This window comes from Arachis duranensis, chromosome 4 (assembly GCF_000817695.3).
Source record: "Arachis duranensis cultivar V14167 chromosome 4, aradu.V14167.gnm2.J7QH, whole genome shotgun sequence".
NCBI lineage: Eukaryota > Viridiplantae > Streptophyta > Magnoliopsida > Fabales > Fabaceae > Arachis > Arachis duranensis.
Genome location: NC_029775.3, coordinates 47,665,261 through 47,691,365, shown reverse-complemented (window position 1 = coordinate 47,691,365; position 26,105 = coordinate 47,665,261). Strand labels below are relative to the sequence as shown.

Sequence of the window (26,105 nt, the reverse complement as noted above, 5' to 3'; positions counted from 1 at the left end):
TTTCTGTAATTATTTGGGTGTATTTGAGTGATAACTGACTGATATCTATGGGTGTATCTGACTCATATCTATGGGTGTATCTTATTGATATCTATGGGTGTATTTTTCATTTCAGAAAAAATGGCAAGCATTACAGAAATACACCCAAACAATTACATAAAATACACCCAAGAGATTACAGAAATACACCCAAACGATTACATAAAATACACCCAAGAGATTACAGAAATACACCCAAACGGTTACAGGAATTCACTCAAACGATTATAGAAATACACCCAAAAGACTACAGAAAATACACCCAAAGGATTTAAGAAATACACCTAAAATCATGCATAATTCGGAACTCTTTCTCTTTCTCCTCCTCATCTTCTACTACTTCTTCTTCTTCAAAAACGATTTCAGAGCTTGATGTCAAAAAACAATAAAAATTGAGAATAACGAAAAAAGAAAACAGAGAGAAAAGCACGTAAATGAAGAAGGAGAAAGAGAAGGCAAGAAACAAAAGAAAAGAAGAAGAAGAAGAAGAGGAAGAGGAAGAAGAACGTGCAGCAAGAAGAAGAAGAAGGTGCAATGAAAACGTGCCGTAACAGTATGTGGAGGAACTAACATCAACGACGAAGAACAAACCAGTGAGAAAGGAGGAGAAAAGAACGATCGAAAAAGAAGGAGAAGAAGAAGGGATGTAGCGCGTGTAAGGAACGTAGCACTTGCAGCGAATTTTGGGGATTAGAGTTTAATTGGCTTATAATACTTACAAGCCCTAATCGCTTGTACGCAGAGTTTTCCCCTATTTTTTACTGGTGCCTCATTTTTTTCAAATTATTTTTTATAATAATTTTAAAATATTTAAAATTTTTTAATTTTTATATTTTTAAATTTAAAATTAATTATTTAATTTATTTTAGTAATTAAACGATATCTTTTAGGTATTATAGCAAACAGCTTATATTTAAAAATTCAACTATGTTAGAATATGTTAGATTTTTTTTAGGAATAAATTTAAAAAATTTACTATTTTGTAAAAAAATTAAAATGGTTTTAATGATGTATGTACTTTTTATAATTTATCTAATGTCTGGGCAAACTCCAGTAGATGTTACTCAATTCACCTAAATTTCGCACTCCTCAGTTCGTTTAGATATTAAATAAGTTGTATGTTCCATTCTTCAGGTCTTAGACATTAAGCGAACTATCATACATCCTAATAACAAGGGTCAAGGTCGGCCAGTGAGACGACAGATTTAAGCTTTTTATGAAACTCTTTCATGTTATAAGAACAAGGATAATAACTAAGAGAATAAAGAAAAGAAAGATAGTAAGTTTACAAAGATGAATTTGTACTCTTATTGCTTACAAAGTTGATACACTTCTTAAAGATAATTACAAATATTTAGAGAATATATGAAGTAAGAAGATATAAGAGTAGATGGATTTCTTGAGCTTTTAAGTATTTGATGATCTTGAATGAATGGAATCTTTGGTATTTATAGACCTCAAATGATGACTATTTGGGTACTGTTTGCCGATATTTACTTTTTACTTTTTACTTTTTACATTTTTACTTTTTTTTCATCTCAAATGGGTCTTGAGAATCTTGATAGTAATGAGTTGGGCTGGACTGGACCTCTTCGTCTTCTCCAAGAGGTACGGTTTGTATTGCTTGTAGAGAGCTTTGAATATCTTCCTCTGAAGTTGCTGACGCTAGAACTGCCATAATTTATCGCTTCTGTGCTAAGAATTGGGTCTCTTTTTTATAAGCTATTTGTTCATTGGTGTTGCTTGAGGCTGTTATTGCTGGACGCTTTTGTGATGTTGTTAACCATTGATCAATAGCTGCTCTTCTTAGTAAATTTATATCATATTTGTTCCACCATTTTATTTTTATTACTCTTACTAAATATTGTATGCTTGGAGATTCTTCATATGCTGCTGAATCATATTCCCATGTCATAATCCAGCTTATTCTCATGGCTGCTATTAATGAAATGAATTTATATTCTTGTAAGAATGATGACTTGCTTTTAAAATATTCATACTCTATACTGGCTTCTTTTGGGAAGAAAGCTTTCATTGGTCCAAAATTCTGGAACCATGCTTGGAACCATTTGGGAAATTGTAATGATATCCCCTTTCTAAACCAAATGAACCACGAATGGGGACTTGGTGATAGAAATAATATATGATTCCAGGCTTTTTGGAAATCATAGTAGGTATAGTTCTGGGGTTTGAATTTTAGTGAGAAACTCTTAGACTGATATGGAGGTATTTCCCATTCTTGTAAAGATAATATTTTTATGATTTTTATCTTTGAATAAATAGGCTATTTGGTGTTCGAATCCCTATAATGGGTTAATTCAATTGATCCGGTATCTACTAATATGAATTCATAGAATTTTTGGGTTTTTTGTGGGTTAATAGGAATGTAATGGAAAGTGTTTGGGAAAATAGTCTTATATAGGGTGTTCCTATCTTTTTTAAACCACTCTTTTTTTATGGTTAATATTTTTATAGGATTGGATTTTTCATAGTAAGAAAATTGTTCTTTTAGGGGCTGAGTGTTATAGAGGTCAGATGGTTGTAATAATGTGAATTTATTATTGGTAGTAATTAACGGGCTCTTAGAAGGTGATGATGATGATGGTGCGACTTTTAGAACCTATGACATTGTCATAGGTCTTAATGATAATTGTTTTGCTGGTACAGCAGTAATAGGAAATTTCGTTTCTTTTATTTGATCAAAAGGTTGACCATAATCTTCATTAGATGCTGCTTTTTGTTCCATTCTTTCCCTGCAAAAATTCTCTAGTAACGAAGTCAGGGAGTGAATTTAGTTCTCCTTTTATATGTTCAATAGTAAAATCGAAGCATGATAAAATAGCTTACCATCTTGCAAATATTTGTTTTGAAACCAAATTTTTGACATCATTTTCTAAAACATTTGGTGCTACTTTACAATCAGTCCTTATTAAGAAGGTTTTATTGAATAAATCTTCTTGAAATTTTGAAACACATAATACTATGGCAAGTATTTCTTTTTTGACTGTTGGGTAGTTCTTTTGAGTTTGGTTCCAAATTCCTAAATGATATTTTACTATTTGTTCTTTTGAGCTATTAGGAGGTATTTGTTTAAGAATTCCTTCATATCCTAATTCTGATGCATCTGTTTCTACAATTAATTTAGCCAATGGATCTAGTATACTTATACAAGGTATTTCTTTTATTGTATTTTTTATCTTTATTATTATAAAAGTAATTTCTTTTGTCCATGGAGGTGGATTTTTTCTTAATCTTTTATAAAGAGGTTCGCATGTGATTCTTATTCCAGGTAGGAATTCCGCTACATAATTTAAACATCCTAAAAATCTTTGTAGTTATTTTTTTATCAATTATTTCATTTGGAAATTTATCTGCAAATTCAATAGCTATTTTAATAGGTACTATAGTTCCTTGATAAATTTCATATCCTAAAAACCTTACTTTAGTTGTAAAAATTTTCATTTTCTTTTCTGATAAAAGTAGTCCTTGTTCTTTTATAATATCCATAAATTTTTCTAGATGATATATATGCTGCTTTATTCCTTTTGAGTATACTAATACGTCATCAAGATATACTATAGTAAATTATATATGCGGGTAAAATATATTATTCATTATTTCTTGAAATTCACTTGGAGCATTTTTTAATCCTTGAGGCATTACATTCCATTCATAATGTCCAAAGGGTACTATAAAAGCTGTTTTATATCTATCTTCCTCTTTTACTGCAATTTGATAATATCCTAATTTTAAATCAAATTTTGAAAAGATATTTGCTTTATTTAATCTTTTAATTAGATCTCTTTTATTTGGTAAAGGATACCTAATCCATTTTAATACCTTGTTTAGAGGTTTATAATTAATAACTAATCTTGGAGCACCACTTTCTGTTTCAGATGCTTTCATCACATAGAAGCCTGTACAATTCTAGGATGATTTTGAAGGCCTTATTAGTCCCTTATCCAAATATTCTTGTATTTTTTTTTACAATATTTTAGATATTCTTTGTTCATATGTATTGGTTTTGCCTTTGTTGGTATATTTTTTTCATTAAACCCATCTTCATATGGTAAAGATATTTCATGTAATTTTCTATGTTGAAAGGCTGTGGGATTTAAACTACATAATTCTTTTTTAATTTTTTCTTCAATTGCTTTTATTTTACCTTGTATTTCTGGGGTTTGTAATTGTTCTTCTATTCTTTTATGTGTAATTTCTTGGTTTAAGTAGTTAATTTGTCTTGTCTTCCTTTCTATAATATTAACTTGACGCGGTAAGTGTTGTAAAATTTTCTCTTGGCCCAAACAATTAATTTGTTTTACTTCTGTTTCCATAACACTAACTTGTGTAGATAGGTATTGTAACATATTGAGTTCATGCTGTTTTGGTCTGGTGAGAAATTCAAAATGAATAGGATGATTGGGGATTCTTGTACAAGTTATTCCGTCGATGTCGACATTAAAGGGATATAATAATAAAGTAAAAGGATTTCCTAATATAACTTAATGAGATATATTTCTTGCTAAAAAGAATGTAGTGGCAAAGCATACCCTATTTTTACAAATTTTTGCTTTAGATAACTTATAGTTTATAATCATTTTGTCGTTTTCTGCCATTAGGACTCTTTCTGTAGTTTTCTCATAATATTTTGTGGGTATTAACCCTTCTTGTATATAATTGACATCAGCTCCTGAATCTACCATAGCTATTAAATCAAATTTTTTTCTCCTACTATTAAGGTTATCGTAGTGAACCATTTTTGGCTTACTAATAAAGTTAGTATATTTATATAATTTTCTGTACCCAGGTTAATATAATTCTCGGGGATTGTAATGTTACTAGTCCCTTCTATTTGACTAACATTATTTTGCAAAGATTGTTCTTGAATTTTTATTATGTTTTCTCCTTCTATTTTTAGTAATTTATAGTCCATATTAATATTTTGTTGTTTTAATTCTGAAACTTCTCTTTTTAACTTTTTTATCTCTTCTTTGAGAGAATTAAGGGAAACTTCTTCTTGTGGATTTTTAAAACGATTATAAATTTCTTTTATTTCTATGGTTCTTATTTCTTACTTACTTTCTTCTTCTTTTTTAACTAATTCAACTAATTGTCTTATGAACTCATCCCTTAATGGCGTATCTTCTAACTTGTCAATTATTTTGACTAGTGTAGAAATTTGTTCTTTAGTAAAAACATTTACAGTTTTTTCACAGTTTCTACAGTTACATAATCCTATTCCTAAACAATTATTATTATCCTGTTCCTCTTTTCCACTATTCCCTCCTGAGCTCTCTTCTTCTGACATAAGGTCTAATTGTTGTATAAAATAGTCTTCAGTTTCAGAAGAACCCTCATAACTTGATTCCTCTTCTGACTCTGAATTGATTAGTATAGCTGTCAAAGCATGTTTCATCTCTTTATTTTCTATTTTATTTATTTTTTGTTCTGTCGTACACTTATTAGCAAAATATCCTTGTTTTTTACATTTCCAACATGTTACTTGTTTTTTTATTAGAAAATTTAGGTTTTCCTTTAAGAGTCTTATAGAATTTTTTATAATATTTCTGTTCATAATAAAGGAGTTTGTCTATATTATATTTAGGTTTTTTATAAAATTTTTTCTTTTTATCTTTATGCTGTCTACTAGGTGCCTTTTCAGGAGTTATTCTATATTGATAACAGAAAGTGTCAAGCTCTCTTTTTTCCGTGATACTTTTTTTGTTTTATTTTTTGTTGTATCTTGGTATCTGTGCATATTTCTATACCTGTTTGTACTATTATATTATGCAATTGTCCAAAGGTTAATGAATTATAGGGAATCTGTGTCCCAAACTGTGTTTGTAGTTTTTGTAATACTTTTTCAGAGAATAATTTTGGTAAGGCTGCTACGAATCTTTCTTTCCAGAAAGGTGCATGTGCATCATCTCTTATCATAACTTTTGACATAAAAATATCTTTATACCATCTATGATCAGACATGGTTGGACATCTTAAATTCATTAATTGAGTTTGTATTCTATCTTTAAAAATACTGGGATCTCCTACAAAATTTTTAATAATAGTATATATTAATGTGGATGTAGCGTCTGGTGACTGATCTTCTTGTTTAATACTATTAATAATTAATTCTTTTTCTTAGATGCTGAGAAAATTATCCCACCAACCTTTTAATTGTCCTGTAAATCCTTGGGTTATCATAATTTCTGCTTCTTTATCAGAAGCTTTTCTCATCTTATAGGCAGTTGCAGCCATAGTCATATTACACATTTGATCTAAAATGGCCTGCTCACTTAATCCATCTATATTTCATTCTACTAAGTCTGATCCTGAGAAACTATTTTGCACTAATTGTGTTCGCTCTTCTAGGCCTACATCTACTGGTGATGGTCTAAAATAATAATTTCTTGTTTTAGGATAATCTCTTTTATGAGATATTTTATTTAGTTCTAATTCTTCTTCCTTTTGCAATGTATTAATTGTTAATTTTCCTAGACTGATACTTCTAAGTTTTTCTTTTAGTTCTTCAACTTCTGTTTCTACTTTAGATTTTAAGCTAATATTATCTAAACTTTGTAATTTATATATAGGTTTTTCTATGGGTTTTTCTACTTTAATGACTTTTTCCATATTTTCCATTCTTCCTAATTGATTTTTTATTATATCTAACATGGTATTAGTAAAGTTTAATTGTTGATGTAATTTCTTAATATCTCTTTTTTCTATATTTCCTTCTGCTTGCTATCTTTATAGGGTGTTGCTTCAACTTCTAGGTCTTTTCTAATTGGTATTTTAATAGTTTCTTTAGGAGGATATTCAGATTCTATTACTAATCCTGAGCTTGTTTTCCAAACAACAGTTGGTTTTGTTAAAGGACATAATTTCTTATCGAGTTTAGCGTAATAGTTAACGTACCAATCAAAGAAGTATAAACTAATTCTATTTTCTTTCATAAAATTATAGAATAGTTCTCTTAGTCTAATAACTTCATTTTCTGAATGGTTGGTAAAATACCAATCTCTTAGTGGTTTATTATAATCAGCATTAAAATCTTGTCTTATCCATTCTTTATCAATCTCAAATGGTTTCTTCCTTTATAATTACTGATAAAACTTGTGATTCCATTGGATCAAATTTCGAAGGTGATTTATATACAGCAGTGGCTATATTCGGCCTTCTGTTGTCAATTCCTATAATATTATCCATATTTCCTATTGATGAGTTATCTATAGAATTTCTATGACTAATAGTTTCAACATTATCAAGAATTCTTAATGATTGAGATCTATTCATCCTAATTCTAATATCAGGTCCTTCTCTTATTATTTCTCTTATTCTAGTTATTTGTATTTGTGGTTCTTCAATACCATCAGGTATTATCCATTCTTCAGGCATTCTACTTTTTAATTCTTCATGTCTTAATCTTCTAGGTGTTTGTATATTAGATCTTTTTAGATTTGCATGCATAATTATCGTTTCTTCTTTTGAGGATTGTCTTAATGCTTTAAAGTCATAATTAACCTTAGTAATTTTATAATATATCCTATAGATTATTTCGAATGGATCATATTTCTCATTTATAATTATTTCATCAGATCTTACTTGCAATTTTAAGGCTTGCTATGTGTATTCATTTTTTAAATTCATAGCATAATTTGGGTAACAATTAAAAAAACTGGTCCATCATGACAGTTACTTTCTAATATTCCTATTAATGAGTCACTAAAATTTTAGAATCTGGTATCTCTTAAGGTTAATAATATAGGCAGATTAATTCCTATTCTAAAATTAGGTTTTATGGCTACTTGTATTAATCCTATATGGATGAAGTTATATCCTTTACTGCTATGTTCTTTCAATTTATCCTTTTCTAAGATGGTAATAATCTTATTATTACTTGTTCCTGGTTTACAATATTCTAACATATGAATTTCATAATTTCTTCCTTCCCAGAAGTTTCTCTTTTTATATACATTATCTTTATCTATTATAGGTATATTCCAATTATGAAAACTTTCTTCTAATTTAGCTATTTCTAATTCATTTTTAGTTTCAGAGGTGGATGCTTCATCATTATCTGTTTTTATCACTAAAAAATTATTTTTTCCTAGATTTAAACTACTCATCGTTCTCAATAAACTAGCCATTTTATGGTTAGAACTTTGCGAGTTACAGACCACCCTCGTTAACCAACGGATTCACTGCCTTACTAGGACTTACAACCGGGACTATGATTCTACGATTTGGGATGACCAACGTATTAACAGTTTTCACTGCTACTTCAAAGTTGTAACTATAAAATTTTAAGGTTTATGTAACGTATTAACCTTAAGGTAGAAGGCTTTCTCGACTTATGCAACATGACTTCAATGGCTGTATCCCAAGCAAATGTAGTCAGTGATAGAGACGATATCCCCAATCTGAGTATTTGGGGTTATCAAACTACAGTCCAAAATAGGTGATTTAGCCAAAAATAGGTGTTCAATAAGTCTTTACTTCCTTTTTTCATTTTTAGAGTTAGAACTTTTTTTAAATTTCTCTTTCTTTTATATAAGCCCTTTCTTAAGATGATTTTTGAATTGTGTCCACTGCAGTACTCTAACTTTCTTATAGTTTATTACATTACATGAAACGTAGTTCATAATTTTCCCTTCGCTCTCTTTAGCATTTTGGTTTAACACCACGCAGGTAGTTGATATTTTTTTATTAAGAAAACACAAAAAATATTAACAAAAAGTTATTTATTTATTTTTTATTATTTTTATTAAATTTTTATATAAAAAATACAAATAAATTAATTTTTTAATTTACTTTTATATTTAATTTATTATTAAATAAAATATAAAAATATTATTTTTATTTTTTATATTTTATATTTTTTATTTAATATAATAGAAAAATATTATTAGATAATAATGAATCTATTATATTTAGTTCTTCTCATCCTATATGTATTGACATATTACCAGATGTGAGATGTCTAGCGATATAAAAAAAAATCTTGTTCTGCATGCTATTGTTTAGCAACACAGAAAGCGGGTGAAAAAGATTTACTACAGACGTCCAATAGAAACAGATAATTATTTAAATAAAATATCAATTAATCAGTAATTTTGTTTTGCCGATCTTATTTGATAGCATTATTTGTATTTGTTTGTCATAAGTATCGGCTACGTGATGATAATGACGTAAAATTAATCAGGGATTGATACAATCATTATTTTAAAATTCATATTTTGAAATTAATTATTTGTCTAGTTGATCTGTGTGAGGGGAGTTCTCCAATTCATGACACCCAATCCGGTGGGGCCGTGAGAAGGAACACTGCAGGATTGGACGTTGATCTAAACATGCCATCTGAGGCACCAATGATGGGCCGAATCTTGAAGATCGTAATATATAGACAGAGGATATGCGGCAAGTAGATGTTGAAAGTCATGAAGGCTCTACAATTGGAGACCTAATGATCGATCCATATCTAATTAACCCTGTATCTAATAGTGAGGAGGTAGAAGCTGAACTGATTGATATACCTAATGGTGAGGAGGAGGACGATGTTAAGATGAACTACTTTACAGACTCGCAACCCGCACTGACTCAGCCTGCTATTTCCTAGTCATATGATCATCTACCTTACTTTACCATCTTGAATCTGAATGCAATGAACCAGGATTGATCTTTTAGTCAGGGAGGTCCCAATGATGATTCGATTAATGAGTTTATAGTTAGGCAATAGTTTGAGAATAAGGAGAAAGTTCTTATGGCAATAAAGACATATAGCATAAGGAAAGTCGTGGAGTATAAGTTATTGGAGAGTGACCATTTGAAGTATTCAGTTCAGTACACTCAGTTTGGAGCAGGTTGTCAATGGGGCATACATGTTTCTTATCGTCGAAGACAGGAAAAATGGGAGGTGAGGAGATACAATGGTCCTCATTCTTTTCTGTAAACATTGACAAGGCAAGATCATAGAAGGTTGGACTTGAAAGTGATAGCTCAATTGATCGTCACGATGATGAAAGCCAATTTGACCATTATCATAAGAGTTTTGCAAGGATCTGTTGAGACCCACTTTGACTACAAAGCATCTTATAGAAAGGTTTGGCTTGCAAAGCAGAGGGTAATCGCTTTAATATGCGAAGATTAGGAGGAATCATGCAATGAGCTTTCTAGGTGGTTATTTGCAATGCAGATGTGCTTACCAGGTGTGTATTATTACGTTGTCTTTAGTTTTATATACAGCATTAAACAAACCAACCTTCTAATAACTGTTATGACATAGGTACATGGGTTCAACTTGTAACTCAACCAAGTTGCAGTAATGAGGACAGTGTTACGTTTCATCAGGTGTTGTGGATATTTTCATCATGTGTTGAGACTTTCAAGCACTGCAAACCATTCATTTCTATTTATGGTACTCACTTGTATGTTAAATATGGAGGAACCTTGCTTATGGCAATCGCCTAAGATGTCAATTCAAATATATTGCTAATTGTATTTGCGCTAGTAGAGGGGGAGACAAAAGAAGCCTGGTAATTTTTCTATCTTACCTAAGGCAGTATATGGCACCGCAACCTGGTATCTTTGTCATTTATGATAGGCACAAGTCAATTGATGCTACATTGAATGTTGATGAAAGTGGCTGGAAATTGCTTCAGGCCTTCCAGACCTTTTGTACAAGACATATTGCTGCCAACTTCACAAAGCATTTCAAGAACAAAGATTTGAAAAAGGTACTTGTCAATACATCATATTAAAAATCACAAAGGGAGTTCGCTCACTACTTCGGTCAATTGAGGGCAGAGAATGTGGCTATTACAATCTAGTTAGATGAGATGCCACGATCAGTCTAGAAATTATATGCTAACGAAGGTCATAGGTTTAGACACATAACCACGAATATATCCGAGTGTATCAATGCTGTCATGAAGTCCACACACAATCAATCAATTACCGCTCTTGTCAAGTCACATACTTTTGTTTAGTTACGCTGTTTGCAAGAAAGGGCACAGAGGTTCAGGCACAAGTTCAGATAGGGGTTGAATTTTCACATACATTAATTAAGGAAATTGGGTTCAACTCATCTCACTTCACTGTAGATGAGTTGGATGCAGTCCCAGTATATAGACAACAGAGTTATCAAGTGTTGCTTGATGAAGATAAATGCGACTGTGAATACTTCCAAGCGCTTTATATTCCTTGTCGACATGTGCTAGCAGTGTGTTCCCATGCAAGACTTGATTGGAAGGTTTATGTGCACCATGTGTATTGCATGGAATTTGTTTTTAGAGTTTACTGAGTGGAGTTTAGACTAATTGGTCACTAGAATGACTGGCTAGCATATACTAGCTAGGTCCTGTATTCGGCCTAATCCTCGAATGAGGTGAGTGAAGAGAAGTCATCCTTTATTTACATGGATACGTAACAACATGGATGATGTGAAGGAGACCACTAAGAAGAGATGCGAATTATGTCGTCAGGTTGGTCACACACGGAGGACTTGCACTGTCCTGGATCCAAAGGCTTTCACTTCTAGCAACCATCGGCACTAGATATTATTATTTTCTTTAAGTATTTATTTTGTTAGTAATTATGGTTTGCTAAAATTTTTACAATGTTCACTTTGTTAGTTATTATGATTTGCTAAAATTTTTACAATGTTTATTTTGCTATTTATCTTGAGACTTTATAACATGAAAGTGCTTAGAAAATAAATACAATAACATAACAAAATAAATCTTAACAAGAAATACTCGTAGATAACATACGATGAGTCTACAAAGTCCTATAAAATAACCTAACAAAGACATGCACATACTAACATGCACCATGCTCAATGTCGATCACCTCGTCTAGCATGCACTCGCCTCGATGGTGGCACATGAAAACCATCTATCCCATAACCAGGATGATGGATCATCCTATGTCCTCTGCCCAACAGTGGTGCATCATCAGTAGAGGTTGCATCAATAACGGCTCTGTCATCCATAAATGGAATCATGTCTCCCCTAATACCGGACCCTATGCTGGCTTCTCAACCGAACCCTGTACCGACTCCTATATCCATGGTTCTGAAAATTGGACGGGACTGGTCGGATCAGTTTAACCAGGAACCAGCAACATTAACGGTCCAATAAGGCATGTGAAACCGCTCACTAGAAAATTGGTAGAAAATTGCTGAAATGGCCAGATGGACCAGACCGAAAATTGGCTGGTTTGAAGAAAAATGATGCCGTTTTAGGCTTACTGAGTGTCCGAAGACCCTGCGTCCATTCCATGACTCTCAGTTCAAGAATTCTCTTCTCACTCCTCTCACTCCTCACTCCCCCTTCTCCAACCTTAGCCTCTTCGAGCCACTGCTGCCGCCCGTCTGTCAAGCCATTGCCCCCAAGTTTCTAACCCATGCTCTCTTCTTTTTTCACACCCTTTTGTCTTCTTCTTCTTGAATCGTTGAAGAAGCCAACAAAACAAAAACGAAGAACAAAAGAAAAAGGAAAGAAACAAGGAACAAAGGAAAAGAAAGGGAATAAGAAGCATGGTTTCAACGAGACAAAACAATGGATCTCTATCTGTAAAATGACCTTCTTCTTCTTCCAGCGATAAGCTTCCTTCTCCTTCTTCTATATGCCAAAAGGTTCATCTTATTCCCTATCTTTTTCTTCTAAATTCCAATTTTCCAAACTCATGCCGTTTATATCCCTTTCTTTTGTTAAAAGCCCCCTTGAAGTTCATCATTTTATGGGATTAGGGTTTTTGAAGTTTTTAATTTGGATAATTTTCTTATAGGGTGAAAGTGGTGGTAGTGGTGGTGCGTCAGGGAAACAGGTGACGACGGCGGAGGATTCCAAGGAATTGCATGCTCCAGAAACCACTTTGTCTCCTTGAGTCTTCGTGCATCGTAGTCAGGGGAGTTCTCCAAGTCCTTTCCGATAGTGACCTTCATTACCGTAACCTGCTTCCTAGTTGGTACATCCATCTATTGACTTTAATTTGCATTATTCAAGAATCAAAATCATTAGAAATCATCATACAACTTTTTGTCACATTGCAATGTTTCAAATTGATGATAATTCTTATATTGTGTTAATTTGTTTGATTTCAATTTGATTATCAAATCATGCATTTGATGCAAGAAATGATGGAAATCATGAACTTTTGGCTATGATGCACTAGAAGAGTAAGTTGTGCATATCAATTCAATTTCATGCATGCTTCATGTTATTCCCTTGTGCTATAACTAGAAAAGAGTAGTACCAATTCCATATTCGTTTCACATTACTATTAATGCAAATACACAATGAGCGGGAAATTGAATGCTAAGAATGCTCTATATAGTTTGTGTGTTATCCTTTTGAAGCTTTTGGAACGAAAGAAACCAAGTGAGCAGTAGGGGGCATCTTCTGAACCTTTGTTGAATGTTTTTGTTTAATCCCCAAATTAGACTCTTTTAGTCCACTCTCTATATCTCTTTCTACCTACTCTGTCTATGTATCTGCACAATTTAATTTCTTGCAAGCACTCGTCATAAATAAACATGGTTCCCATTGTTTACATATATTTTGTTCATAATACATGAGGGTTTTTTGAGGTATATACACTTGCTTCTTTTATATTTCTTTCATTTATTTATACTTTTGATTTGCTGCTTGTTTGGTCTTATATATGATGGATTATTATGGCCTCCTTACTGCAAAACACATGTATAAATGAGATTGTGTAGATCAAATAGAATGTGATTGTTAGCATAGTTATTCTTTGTAAATTAATTCTTATGTATGTTGGTGGGGGCATTTCTTTAGGATATGTGATTATTAGCATATTTATTCTTTGTAAATTAGCGTATTTCTTGTTGTTATTTAACTTTTGAGTTTGTATTTTGATAAGATTATAAGACTTTGGTTGATGCTATTTCATGTAATGATTTAAATTTGGAAGACACTTTAAGGTTTATATAGATTATACTTATGTTTTACGGTGTTCATTTATAATTTATTTATTATTTTGTTATAAAACGATTTTTCTGGTTAAACCCCAATTGAATCGATTAGACTAGTAAACTAGTAAACCAGTTGTAGAGCTGTTTGATGACCGATCTGATTTTCAGAACCTTGCTTGCATCATCTCTTATACTATTGGTGGTACAAGCTGCTGACCTCTAGCCTAGCGAGCCCTGCCACCGGGCCTAGGATGCGCCATTCCCCATCTCTCTCCTTGAGGATGCACTAGTGGTAGGTGGCTATCGTTTAGCTGATGCAACTGAGGGGGATCTAGATTATATACTGGTAAATCATGTTGTATAATGAGAGGAACCTGATCATGCGGGTCGCCCTCACCCACGAGGACTAAACGCGCCCACTAGTAATACGAATGTGTAACACCCTACCACACAGAATTTTACACTTAAGTCATAAAACAGAAGTGGTGAGGTATTATGACCTCTAAAATAAAATGTATACATAGAAATAGTTGAAAGAAATTCATAACGAGGAGTCTTATAGAAAAGTTTAAGCAAAACTACAAAAAGAAAAGCACGTCGCACACGTAAACGAATACTCAGATAGGAAGAAAGGTAAAGATATATACATAGAGAGCGGAATACCAAAAGATAAAGAATATCAAGTTATAGACTCGACCTGCGAGCCAAGGTCGACCGGATAATATTTTTATACATATGAGGTTGAATGAGTATCTTTTTTGTTGCATAAAGAAATTGATAGAAGGTAGAGTGATTATCTTCGGTTCAATTTCAATTAAATCAAACTATGACATAGAAAAGTGAGGTTGAGTAAGTCTCTTTCTTATTGCATCAAGAAATTGATAAGAGGTGACTAGAGTAATTTCTTTCGATTTAATTCAATCTATCCTTTTAGTTTTATTTATTGTGTCTTTATAAGCATTGTAAACACGTCTTTTTCTTTTGATCATCACGTCTTATGCTATTCATATTGTCAACGAGACAAGTATACTTGGAACTACTTAGTATGTGTTTGGATTACAGTTTAAAAACGAAAGTTTGTATAAAATTGATTTTGCAAACTTGATTTTGATCAAAATTAAGTTTGTGTTAAAGTGATTTATGTTTGGTAATCTAAATATCAAAATGGATTATAGTAAAGTAAATGTTGTTTAAATTATACTACTCAAAATCACTTTTAAATAAAAAATTACTAAAATAGACATCAACTTAAATAAATTTTTTATATTATCCTATCATTTTAATTTAGATATTTAAATAAATTATATTAATTATTTTTATAATGAAATTAATATTTACTTACAAAAATAAAAATAACATATAAAAATTGACAAAATATATTTTTATATCAAAAGCAAAAATAATATATGAAAAATATATCAAAATATAATTTATTAAATTATATTACTTATAATTTTTTTAATATTCTCGGTACTCTTTTATTTAATACATACAAAACCAAAAATAAAGATTTTATAAAAAAATATAATTATATATTTGAAATATTTGAGTACTAAAGAGACTACAAGTAAGGAAATAAAGGGTAGAACTGATAAACAAAAAAATAAATTTAATCCTAACGTGATTTTTTAAATGCAAAAACTATCATTTTTACCTTCTTGTAAACGCACATTAAAAACATAAAATTATTTTGGGGTTTAGAATAAAAAGCATCCAAACATAAAGAGGACACGTTCCATGCACTCAAACGTACTTCAATCATTTCTAACGTTATATTATTTGTAATATAAACGAGATATGTTTATTATTTTTTGCATTATAAAAGAAATATAAAAATAAATACAAAAATATAAATTTCTCTAAAATATAAATATTTGAAACCACATGTTCGAAATGCATGTTGACGTGACTTGCATGAAAAGCAAAGAACGATTTTATAATTGAGCAGTAGTATAGAAATAGAAAAGTGAAAGAAACAAAATTACTTTTCTCAATCTACAAAATTAATAAAAACAAAAAAAAATAGAAATAGAAAATACTTCTTATTTTGTCTACGATAAAAAATTACTTTTCTCAATCTACAAAATTACTTTTCTCAATCTACAAAATTAATAAAAACGAAAAAATATTTTGTCTACGATAAAAAACAAAAAATATACAAACGTTACTCACATATTACGAAAAACTTAAAAAAATTATCTTAGAAAATCTTACCATTATATTTTCAAATTTTATACAAACTTCATTTTGAGCATTACACTAAAATGCTTCCCATATACAAATTTTTAAGCCAAAAAGTTTCTTTATATTTTTTTCATTTCTAGTTAAAAAAAAGAACGAAAGAGACGAACAAATTTAGTAGAATTGGCAGACAAATAAGGATCCATTAAATGGCTTGATTAATAATTGGGTCAGAGACACATACATTTACATTTCCATACTCAGAATGGTTTCCGAATCCAGTTACCCGGGTCTAACTTGTTTCGCCCTTCTAGAAGGTCCGGAAGCGGTCCACTATAACTTCTAACCAACAATCGAATTCAAAGACCCCCTTTATCTTAAACAAATAAGATAGGATAAGATAATTACCACTACCTATAAAAAGAGGAGTCCCAGGCTTCCACACCTCTTAGATCCATTCTGACTTAAGCATCAGAGTGTCTTTGCAGATACCACCCCCACTGCTCAGACCGAAGAATTTGGCATCCGCCTTGATCCAAAGGTCCCCGATCCATCTTACAACCCGTACCGGAGGCATCCAGTACATTGGCGCCGTCTGTGGGGACCTGCAACGTCGCGACGGAATGGCGGATGTCTCCGAGGTGCAATCCCAAGCTGCCAGAATAACTCCTAAATGAGGAACCCAACTCTCGAACACCGAGAGTTCACACCCCACACCCACGGAAGAATAGCAAATGCTATTCGCCAGACTACCCCTCCAAAAAACAAAGAAAACGGCTCCATAATCATTGAAACACGGGCTCCCAAAAACATATGAGGCAAGGCCGCCGAAATAATCTAGGACCTCTGCCTCCGAGTATAGGAACTCGAAGGCCGGGTGACCGCCAAGGAAGGACACCACACAGAGGACGGAAGCCACGCCACCTCCAGATCAAGGTCCCACCGTGAGGCCAGTTGTCACAGGTCTCCCGAACAACGTCACAGCAAAAGGCATGAGCGCAGCGTTATCCCACGACCTAGAACTCCAGCGCGACGAGGACGATGACCACCGTGATCGTGAATCCAAACGCACGAGTAATGAGCACGTGATAATGGGAGCCACTCCCTTCACGGAGAAAATCTTAAGGGCGAAACTCCCCAAGGGTTTCGACAAACACACGAACATGAAGTACGACGGAACCAAGGACCCCCAGGAACACCTAAGGGCCTTCGAGGCCAAGATGAATCTGGAAGGATCCACAGATGCGGTCCGATGCAGGGTCTTTCCGGTAACCCTAGCTGGACCCGCAATCAAATGGTTTAATGCCCTCCCCAACGGGTCTATAACCACCTTCCACAATATCTTGAGGAAGTTTATGGCCCAATTCACCACTAGAATAACAGAAGCCAAACACCCCATTAGCTTGTTGGGAGTCACTCAAAGACAAGACGAATCTACGAGAGAGTACCTCGACCGGTTCAACGATGAGTGCCTGACGGTTGACGGACTCATGGATTCAGTCGCGAGCCTCTGCCTAACCAACGGGCTCATGAATGAAGACTTCCGGAAACACCTCACCACCAAACCAATCTGGACTATGCACGAGATTCAGAGCGTCGCGAAGGAATATATAAACGACGAAGAGGTAAGCTAGGTCGTAGCTGATGATAAACGGCAGCACAGCGCCTCGACACAATGCCCTACTAAGAGAAAACCAGAAGGAGAATCCAAAGCCGATAAACATAAACCGACCCCCAGAGTTGGGAAATTCTCAAATTACACCCCTCTGCTGGCACAATCATCGAGATTTACCACCAAATAGCTGACCGGCGTATCCTCCCGAAAGCCCGACAACTCAAGGAACAAACAGGCGGCAACAAGACCATATACTGCGATTACCACCGAGGATACGGGCACAAGACACAAGACTGTTTCGACTTAAAAAACACTGAAGAACTGAAGATTGATGGTTTAGAAGTTATAGTAAACTCTCGTTGTAGGTATAGTTACTAAACCAAGCAATCAACCTTTCTTACAAACGTTTTGGTTGCCACAAGTAACAAACCCCTAAATAAATTGATAACCGAAGTATTTAAACCTCGGGTCATCTTCTCAAGGAATTACAGGGAGGTATGTTCTTATTATTGGCTATGAAAAAGGTAAAATTAGGGGTTTTGGAAATAAGGAAGAAGTATGACAAGTAATTCAAATGATAATTAAAATAAATAAATAACTATAAAATAAACTATTGGCAAGATATGAAATTTTGGAAGTCTTATCCTAGTTACTCCTTTAAGAATGGAAGTTAATCCCACTTAGTTAACCTTTGCGTAAGCAAGGGAAAGTCCAGTGAACCAATTGGTTAGATTTCCCAAGTCCTAGCCAACTCCTAAGGGAAGGCTAGAGTTAGTGGAATTCCAGTTAATTAGCCAACATACCAATCAATCATGAATAGTTGAGAACTCAAGAGCTTCCAGTTAATCAATTAAAGCCAATAGTAAATAATCTAAATTAAAATTAAAGAAAGGCAATCATGAGTCTGAAATACCTCAAATTATATTAAATAGAAAATGTCAATTCTAACATGGACAATATCATCAGCCAATTGGGCAACATCAATCAAACACAATTAAAAATATCAGAGTAAATAAAAGTAGAAGAAAAACATAAATTATTGAACCTGATGAAGATAAAATAATCCTGAAGTGAAAAGAAATCCTAATCCTAAAATAAATTCTAATCCTAATCCTAATCCTAAGAGAGAGGAGAGAACTTCCCTCTCTAAAAACTACATCTAAAACTCAAAATTATGAATTATCAAAACATAATATGAATGGATGCATTCCCCTACTTCATAACCTCTGGTCTGTGCCTTCTGGACTTGGATTTGGGCCGAAAAAGGCTTCAAAAAATGCTGGGATCGTTTTCTGCAATTTCTGGTGCGTGGCCTCTGTCACGCGTCCGCGTGGGTTAGGCGGTCGCGTCATCTGGAGTTTTCCATGTCACGCGGCCGCGTCAGTCATGCGTCCGCGTCATATGCGTTTCTCTCAAGGCGCGCGATAGCGTCAGTCACGCGTTCACGTCGCACTCTCGTCGCACTGACACGCGGCCGCGTCGCCCATGCGATTGCGTCGCTGCCAGTTTCTTCAAGAACTCCGTTTCAAGCTTTCCTTCCATTTTCGCATGTTTCCTTTTTATCCTTTAAGTCATTCCTGCCTTGGAATATCTGAAATTACTCAACACACGAATCACGGCATCGAATGGCAATAAAAGATAATTAAAATTAATATTTTTAAAGCCTAAAAAACATATTTTTCACATACATCACATAATAAGGAAGGGAAAGTAAAAACATACAATTTTACATGCATAAGTGGGTAAAGGACTGAATAAAACACTTAAATTCAGCACAAATTATATCATAAAATATGGGTTCATCAACCTCCCCACACTTAAACAATAGCATGTCCTCATGCTAAATCCAAGATAAAGAGTAAGGTGAAGTGGTGGAATCTCATGCAATGCAATCTATTCTAAATGCATCTACCTAAATGAGTCATGCAAATCTAGTTATTATTCACTTATATATAGAGCTTTACATGTAGTTAAATTAATTTACATTCTCAAGGAATTAAATATGTATAGCCAACCTTAGATAATGTTAAAGCACTTTTACAATTGAGATGGGTAAATAATATATTTTTCAAACTTGCAAGACAATTAACAATATAAGTAGTGATATATGATGATGAGTTTTTGAACCCTCGTTGGATTTTGTGTTTACTCTTTAGTCACTTAGTGTTTATTGGGTTAATCACTCTATTCCTCTTTTTATTCTTACTTTCTATAGCTTTGTTCTTTATCTAATCAATAAACAATTATAGAATACATACATACAAAAATAATGAGGTCTTTAATTAAGGTTGTAATGGGGCCAAGGTAAAGGTAAGGGTATATGTATAAGGTCAAGTGAGCTAATTAAGTGAATCCTTGATTAGTCTAAGATCTCACCTAACATACATACTTTGTAAAGCTAAGCCTCTTTACCTATTTTCCATATTTTTTTCACTTTTTATATTACATGCTCATATTTTGTTCTTATACCATGTGCATCGCTTTTTGCATTTGGGGAATTCTTTTTGTATCCCTTTTTTTTTTTCAAATACTAAATTTTTTTTCTACACATGGTAATTAATTTATTTTGACTTCACATGAGCATGTTTCCCAAATTATTTTCACATGACTTGTTTAATTTAATTTCCTACTTTCTATCATTCTATGTTCCCATAAAATTTCCTATACTTAAATATTAAACAAAATCTATCTTAAGCTAACCAAGGATTCAACTTGAGATTTTTATTTTGTTTTTTTCTGCTTAAGGCTAGTAATGTGGTTATAAAACAGAAGGGATTAAAAGGCTCAAGTGGGCTAACAAGGGTGATGTAAAAGGTAGGCTTTATTTGGGATAAGTGAGTTAAAATCAAACAAGGCCTCAATCACTTTCTTGGTATGTATCTATATTCTATAACTGGACATATAGATTAAAACAAAGTAAAGAACACCAGAATAAAAAAAAGAGGATGGAACACACAGGAATAAAATATTATGGTTTAAATGTAACCATATAATTAAGCTCAAAACTCACAGGTTGTATGTTCTCAAACTCATAAATCATATATCACTTAAGTGTGTCATGCAAGTAGAAATCAAGAGTTTGCATTATACTCAATGTAAAATATATATTGGATGGCTTTAAAGTTTTAGTGTTTCTCTTTGATGAAATGTTGTTTACTAACTACATGTAATGCTATATATACAAGGTGTGTGGATTGATTTTGTTAAAGTCTCTAGCTTACTTCCTTTTTATTTTCAATTAAATTAATATCATATGCTAAAAAGGGTAAAATATACTAATTAATCCACTTAAAATATAACTAGTAAACTAATGTGCAAATCAAGCTAAAATATCCAAAATAGTATACATATAGCTCAAAGTGCAAAATGCAAAAAGTACAATAAAAAGCAAAAAGAGAAAAATATGCAAAAATACAGAAAATGAACAAAATAAGAGAGAGTTTGTAGTGGTTCACCAAAATAAAGATATGCCAGAGATAGCAACCTCTCCACACTTAAAGAATAGCATCGTCCTCGATGCTCACTCAAGCTGGGTGTGAAGGAGTGTCATCTCCGGAAGGATGGGTAGCCGGAGTCTCTGTGGTAGTGGTCTGAGGATCTGCCTGCTGCGGAGGAGGTGCTGACTGAATGGGGATCTCGGAGTCTGCAGCCTGAATCTGAGGTGGGTCCTCCTGCTGGGGTGCGGTCTGCTCTGAGCCTGCCTGCGCAGCCTCTCTCTGTGGATGGGTCTCCTCCCCGTGCTCATCCGCCTCCTCCTCAGATGGCTCTGATGGTGTGTCAGGCACGGAGGGGATGTCACCGCCAGATCGGATCAACAACTTCAGGTACTCATAGCGTCGCCTGCTGCGACGCTCAGATCTCTCATACCGGTGCCAATTGCGGCACTCCATCTCGTCTAGCTGCTGAAACAAGTGGTGAACTAGGTGATAAACTGGTTCTGAGGCAGGTGGAGGTGCAGTAGTGGTACCAAGGGTAGCTGGGGTAGCTGTGGAGGAAGAAGGGCCAGCAGATGGTGTGGCTGTATCACCGGAAGATGAGAAGAATGGAGGTCTGTAGCCCAAAGCTAGAAAGTTCCTGCTGTGAGGGATAATCTTCCTGCAGTCTGCAGCAGGTGGCCTCTCATCGGCGTCCTCCCACGATACGTCAGCTCGACGTCCGAGCTGGGTAATCAGATACGAAAAGAGGAGAGTGCCTCGGATGTAGACCCTGGCCATGTAGGACCGGATAAAACGTGGCAGGTACAGGTCCTTACCCTCCATCACACACCAAAGGAGGGTGATCATAGCGGCCGGTATCTCTGTCTCATGGGTACTCGGCATAACATAGTTGCTCAAGATCTGATGCCATAGCCGAGCCTCATCATTTAAGTAAATCCTCTTGATTCCCTTAGGCATGGTGGTGTCCTGACCCATTTCCAATGGAATAGTCGGGTCAAGGGCTATCCTTGCCTTGACAGCATCCCAATCAAACTTCATGAAACGCATGTCCTCCTCAGCCTTTTTGTACCCATCAGGCTGATCGGATTTATGCGGAAGCTGCAAAATATCCTCAATGGCCTCTTCAGTGACTAGAATCTGCTTCCCTCTTAGGTTCACTGCATCTAGGGAAGTTTTGAAATAATTGTAGTAAAATTCCCTTACCCAAGATGCATTGACCTCTGTCAGGTTTCTCTCCAGGAAGAACTAGCCTCTTTCTTTGATCTGATCAGAGGTGTATTGCTAGAGTTCTTTTGGGATTTTTAGAGTCCGCTCTAAGTACAGGTTCCTGGAGGTTGCAAACGCCGGATATTTCAACTCGCAGTATCGGTTTGCAAACTTTAAGGGATCAGTAGCAGGGAGTAGCTGGTCAGCCTTCTCCTGCGCGGTAAAGTGTTTCTCCCGCGCGGAGTCATCATGCAGGATGTCTAAGATAGACACCGAGGATTCTCCTCTTTTTCGTTTGCCAGTGGTAGCCTTTCCTTTTCCTTTTCTTTGGGAATCTGACATCTTAAAAAGTAGAAAGCCAGGATATAATAAAAACAGGAAAACAACTAGGCAAATAGCAAACTAAGCATATAGTGGCAAAGGGGCAATAAAAGAATGAAAATAGAGTTAAGCAATGTGCAGTAAAGATTGTATAGGAATTGAAATCCGAGAAAAGATATGCACAATCCATAGTGTATTTAGAATTCATGTTATTTAGGAAGAATGATCATCATGCCATGGTTAGAATGTTAAAGAGAATAGTGAGAAACCAGGAAAAAATGTTTTAAAAGGTTAGGTTTGGTTAGAATTGAAAAAGAGTTAGAAGGTTAAAATTAATGAGTTAGGAAAAAAAATGGGTAAAGTAGGTGGTATGATGAACATTTTCTAAGTAACGAAAGTTCACAAATAAAAGCAACAGATAACTCAAATTTAAACAAGGAAGTTAGGGATGAATCAAATGAAAATATCAAAGAGTGTGATTGAATCATCCAAGATGTAATTTATAAACCAGGAAATTAAAAAGAATAAGAAAGCGTGCCCTGTCATCCATGAATTAGTTGGGTAAAAGCAGAGTAAAGCAGAGTTCAAAGTACCCAAAACCAAGACATGAATGGAAACAAAACATTTTACAGAAAATTTGGGCAGCATTCTGGCTAAAATCGGATGTTCTCGGAAAATAAACAGCAATCATAATAGTTCATATGAAATAAAATATAGCTGCAATCACATATAAGGAATATGAACATGAAAAGGAGTGTAAAAAGCAGCACGAAAGCAAGAAATTACAGCATATGAGCAGTACGAACAGCACAGCAGAATTGCGAAAATTAGAAAATAAGAAGCACAAACATCGCAATTAATCAGGCCTAAATCCACTAACCACATCCTAGGCGACCTAACAACCTAGAATCCACTACAACATGCATATCTAACTAGCCTAATGATAAACATAAACAGAAAAAATATGGAATTAACTAAGAATGATAGAAGGGTGGCGTTCTACGGAACCTGGTGGGTGTATGAATGAAGGCGGGGCAGAGAGGTGGCTGGGGGATGGTGGTGGTGGCGTCCGATGCTGCGGAGGTAGGTTGTGCGGCGGCGGTGGTGGCTGTTCAGAGGCAGGGGCTTCGGGAAGGGTAATGGGGGTAGGAGGGAAAGGGTTGGGACGGGGGTTGAGGGTGGTGGTTGTGGGCGGATAGGGGTTGAGGGTGGTGGTGGTGGTTCTGGGTGGTCGTCGGGAGTTGCGGTGGGCGGTGGTGGTTGCTCGAAGTTGTGGGTGGTGGTTGTGGAGAAAAGAGAGGAAGGAAAAGGGTTGGGAGGGTGACGCGAATGGGTAGGGTTCGCGTGACTGGGGGGTTAGTAAATTTGAATCCACGCGATCGCGGGGAGCACGCAGTCGCGTGGCTGGGGTGAAATGGGGGTTGACGTGATCGCTTGGTTGACGCGATCGCATGGGATTGGTAAATAATGAATGGTGCGATCGCGTAGGCGATGCGATCACGTTGCTGGAAATCGTGAGAAACGCACAATTCCAGCGTCGCTTCAGCGCAACTCTCTGTCTCCTTTCAGGTGGTGCGCTATCCACGTGACGCGATCGCGTCGCTCACGCTGTCGTGTGGGATTAGTGTTTGTGCATGTGACGCGATCGCGTCAGGGACGCGATCGCGTGGGTCATTTGTGCGAAGCGCACAATGGCCGCATGATTCCAGCCTAACTTTCTGGGTGTTGGATCTTTTCGCCGATTTCCATATCACGCGGCCGCATGGATGACGCGGACGCGTGGGTGGTAGTTTGTCATAAGTGACGCGATCGCATGTGTCAAGCGGTTGCGTTGCGAACCCCATTTGTAAGGTTTATCTTATGCTTGATTTAGGGGATTTTATAACCTTTTACCCATATTTATCCATTGAAATAGCATGGTTTTATAACTTCTCCTTTTATTGTGCTTAAGAGTGAAAGCATGCTTTTTAGGACTTAAAATAGCTAAATCTAACTCTCCTTGATTCCATTAGATGCCTTGATATGTTTGTTAGTGATTTCAGATTGAAAAGGGCTAGGAATGGATCAAAGGAGTGAAGAGGGAAAGCATGCAAAGTGGAGAAATCATGAAAAGTCAAAGAAGTTGAACTCGCCCATGGACGCGCGCGCGCACCTGGCGCTTGCGCGCACCTTGCGAATCACACCATGGACGCGTACGCGTGCTGTGCACGTACGCGTCGGTGATGGTTTATGATTTTCTAATGAAAACGTGACCAACAAATTCTCAAGGGTTGTGTAGCCCAATTCCAACCAACTTTGGTGCCTAAACTGCTATTTAAAGCCAAGGATTGAAGAGCAAAGGGAGATTAGTCCATTTCCACTCATTAGGATTAGTTTAGAAGTAGTTTCTAGAGAGAGAAGCTCTCACTTCTCTCTAGAATTAGGATTAGGATTAGGATTAGTTCTTAGATCTAGGTTCTAATCATTGCTTTCTTCTACTTCTACTTCTCAATTCCTTGTTGTTAGATTCATTCTTCTTCCATTCTTTTATTGTAATTTCCTTTATGTTGTTCTTGTGTTTTTGTTGAGATCTACTTTTGTTTCTTCTACTTTCTTCCAATTCAATTCAAGGTAATTCATAATAGATGTGTTTCTTTTGATTGTTGTTCAAGGTAATTCATAATAAATGTGTTTCTTTTGATTGTTGTTGTTAATTCCTTTCAATAATTGTTGTTAGATTTCATTCTTGGTGTCAATTTACTATGCTTTTCTTTTGTGCCTTCCAAGTGTTTGATGAAATGCTTGGTTGGATTTTAGAATAGAATTTTATGCTCTTGGCTTGGAGAGGTAATTTAGGAACTCTTGAGTTACTAATGCCCAAGTAATTGATGATTGGGATCCATTGACTCTAGTTCTCACTAATTGAATTAGTGGAGCATTAGGACTTATGGACTAGGATTGATATAGCTCATTTGACTTTCCTTTACTACTAGTTAGAGGATGATTTAATGAGATTAATCCTTGCCAATTCTCATATTGTGGTTAGTGATTAGGATAGAGATCCTTGACCACCAACCCTTGCCAAGACCTTTTTAGGCCTTAGTTTACTTTCTTGCTATTTATCTTTCATGCTTCTTATCAAAACCCCAAAATAACTCACAACCAGTAACAAGACACTTCATTGTAATTCCTAGGGAGAACGACCCGAGGTTCCAATACTTTGGTTTATAAATTTTAGGGGTTTGTACTAGTGACAAACAACTTTTTGTATGAAAGGATTATTGTTGGTTTAGAAACTATACTTGCAACGAGAATTCATTTGTGAAATTCTAAACCGTCAAAAATCCAATCTTCAAAATGGCGCCGTTGTCGGAGGAATTGCAATGGTGTT

At 34.9% G+C, this 26,105-nt stretch overlaps 2 protein-coding genes across 2 annotated transcripts in view; both read left to right on the top strand.

The window, feature by feature from the left end:
- Positions 1–17,148: 17,148 nt before the first annotated feature.
- LOC107484211 (uncharacterized) lies at positions 17,149–17,790 on the top strand. Its single transcript, XM_016104831.1, has one exon. It carries the CDS (start codon positions 17,149–17,151, stop codon positions 17,788–17,790), a length of 642 nt encoding a protein of 213 aa, XP_015960317.1.
- A 5,968-nt stretch (positions 17,791–23,758) lies between these two features.
- Positions 23,759–26,105, top strand: part of LOC107484212 (uncharacterized) — a 3,643-nt gene continuing 1,296 nt past the window's right edge. Inside the window, exon 1 of the mRNA XM_016104832.1 lies at positions 23,759–23,871. Within this exon, the coding sequence (XP_015960318.1) occupies positions 23,759–23,871 (113 nt within the window). The remainder of the gene's footprint in view (positions 23,872–26,105) is intronic.

Bases quoted from the DNA above. Each gene is read 5' to 3' on its own strand.
- LOC107484211 (XM_016104831.1), top strand. From the start codon at position 17,149: ATGAGCGCAGCGTTATCCCACGACCTAGAACTCCAGCGCGACGAGGAC.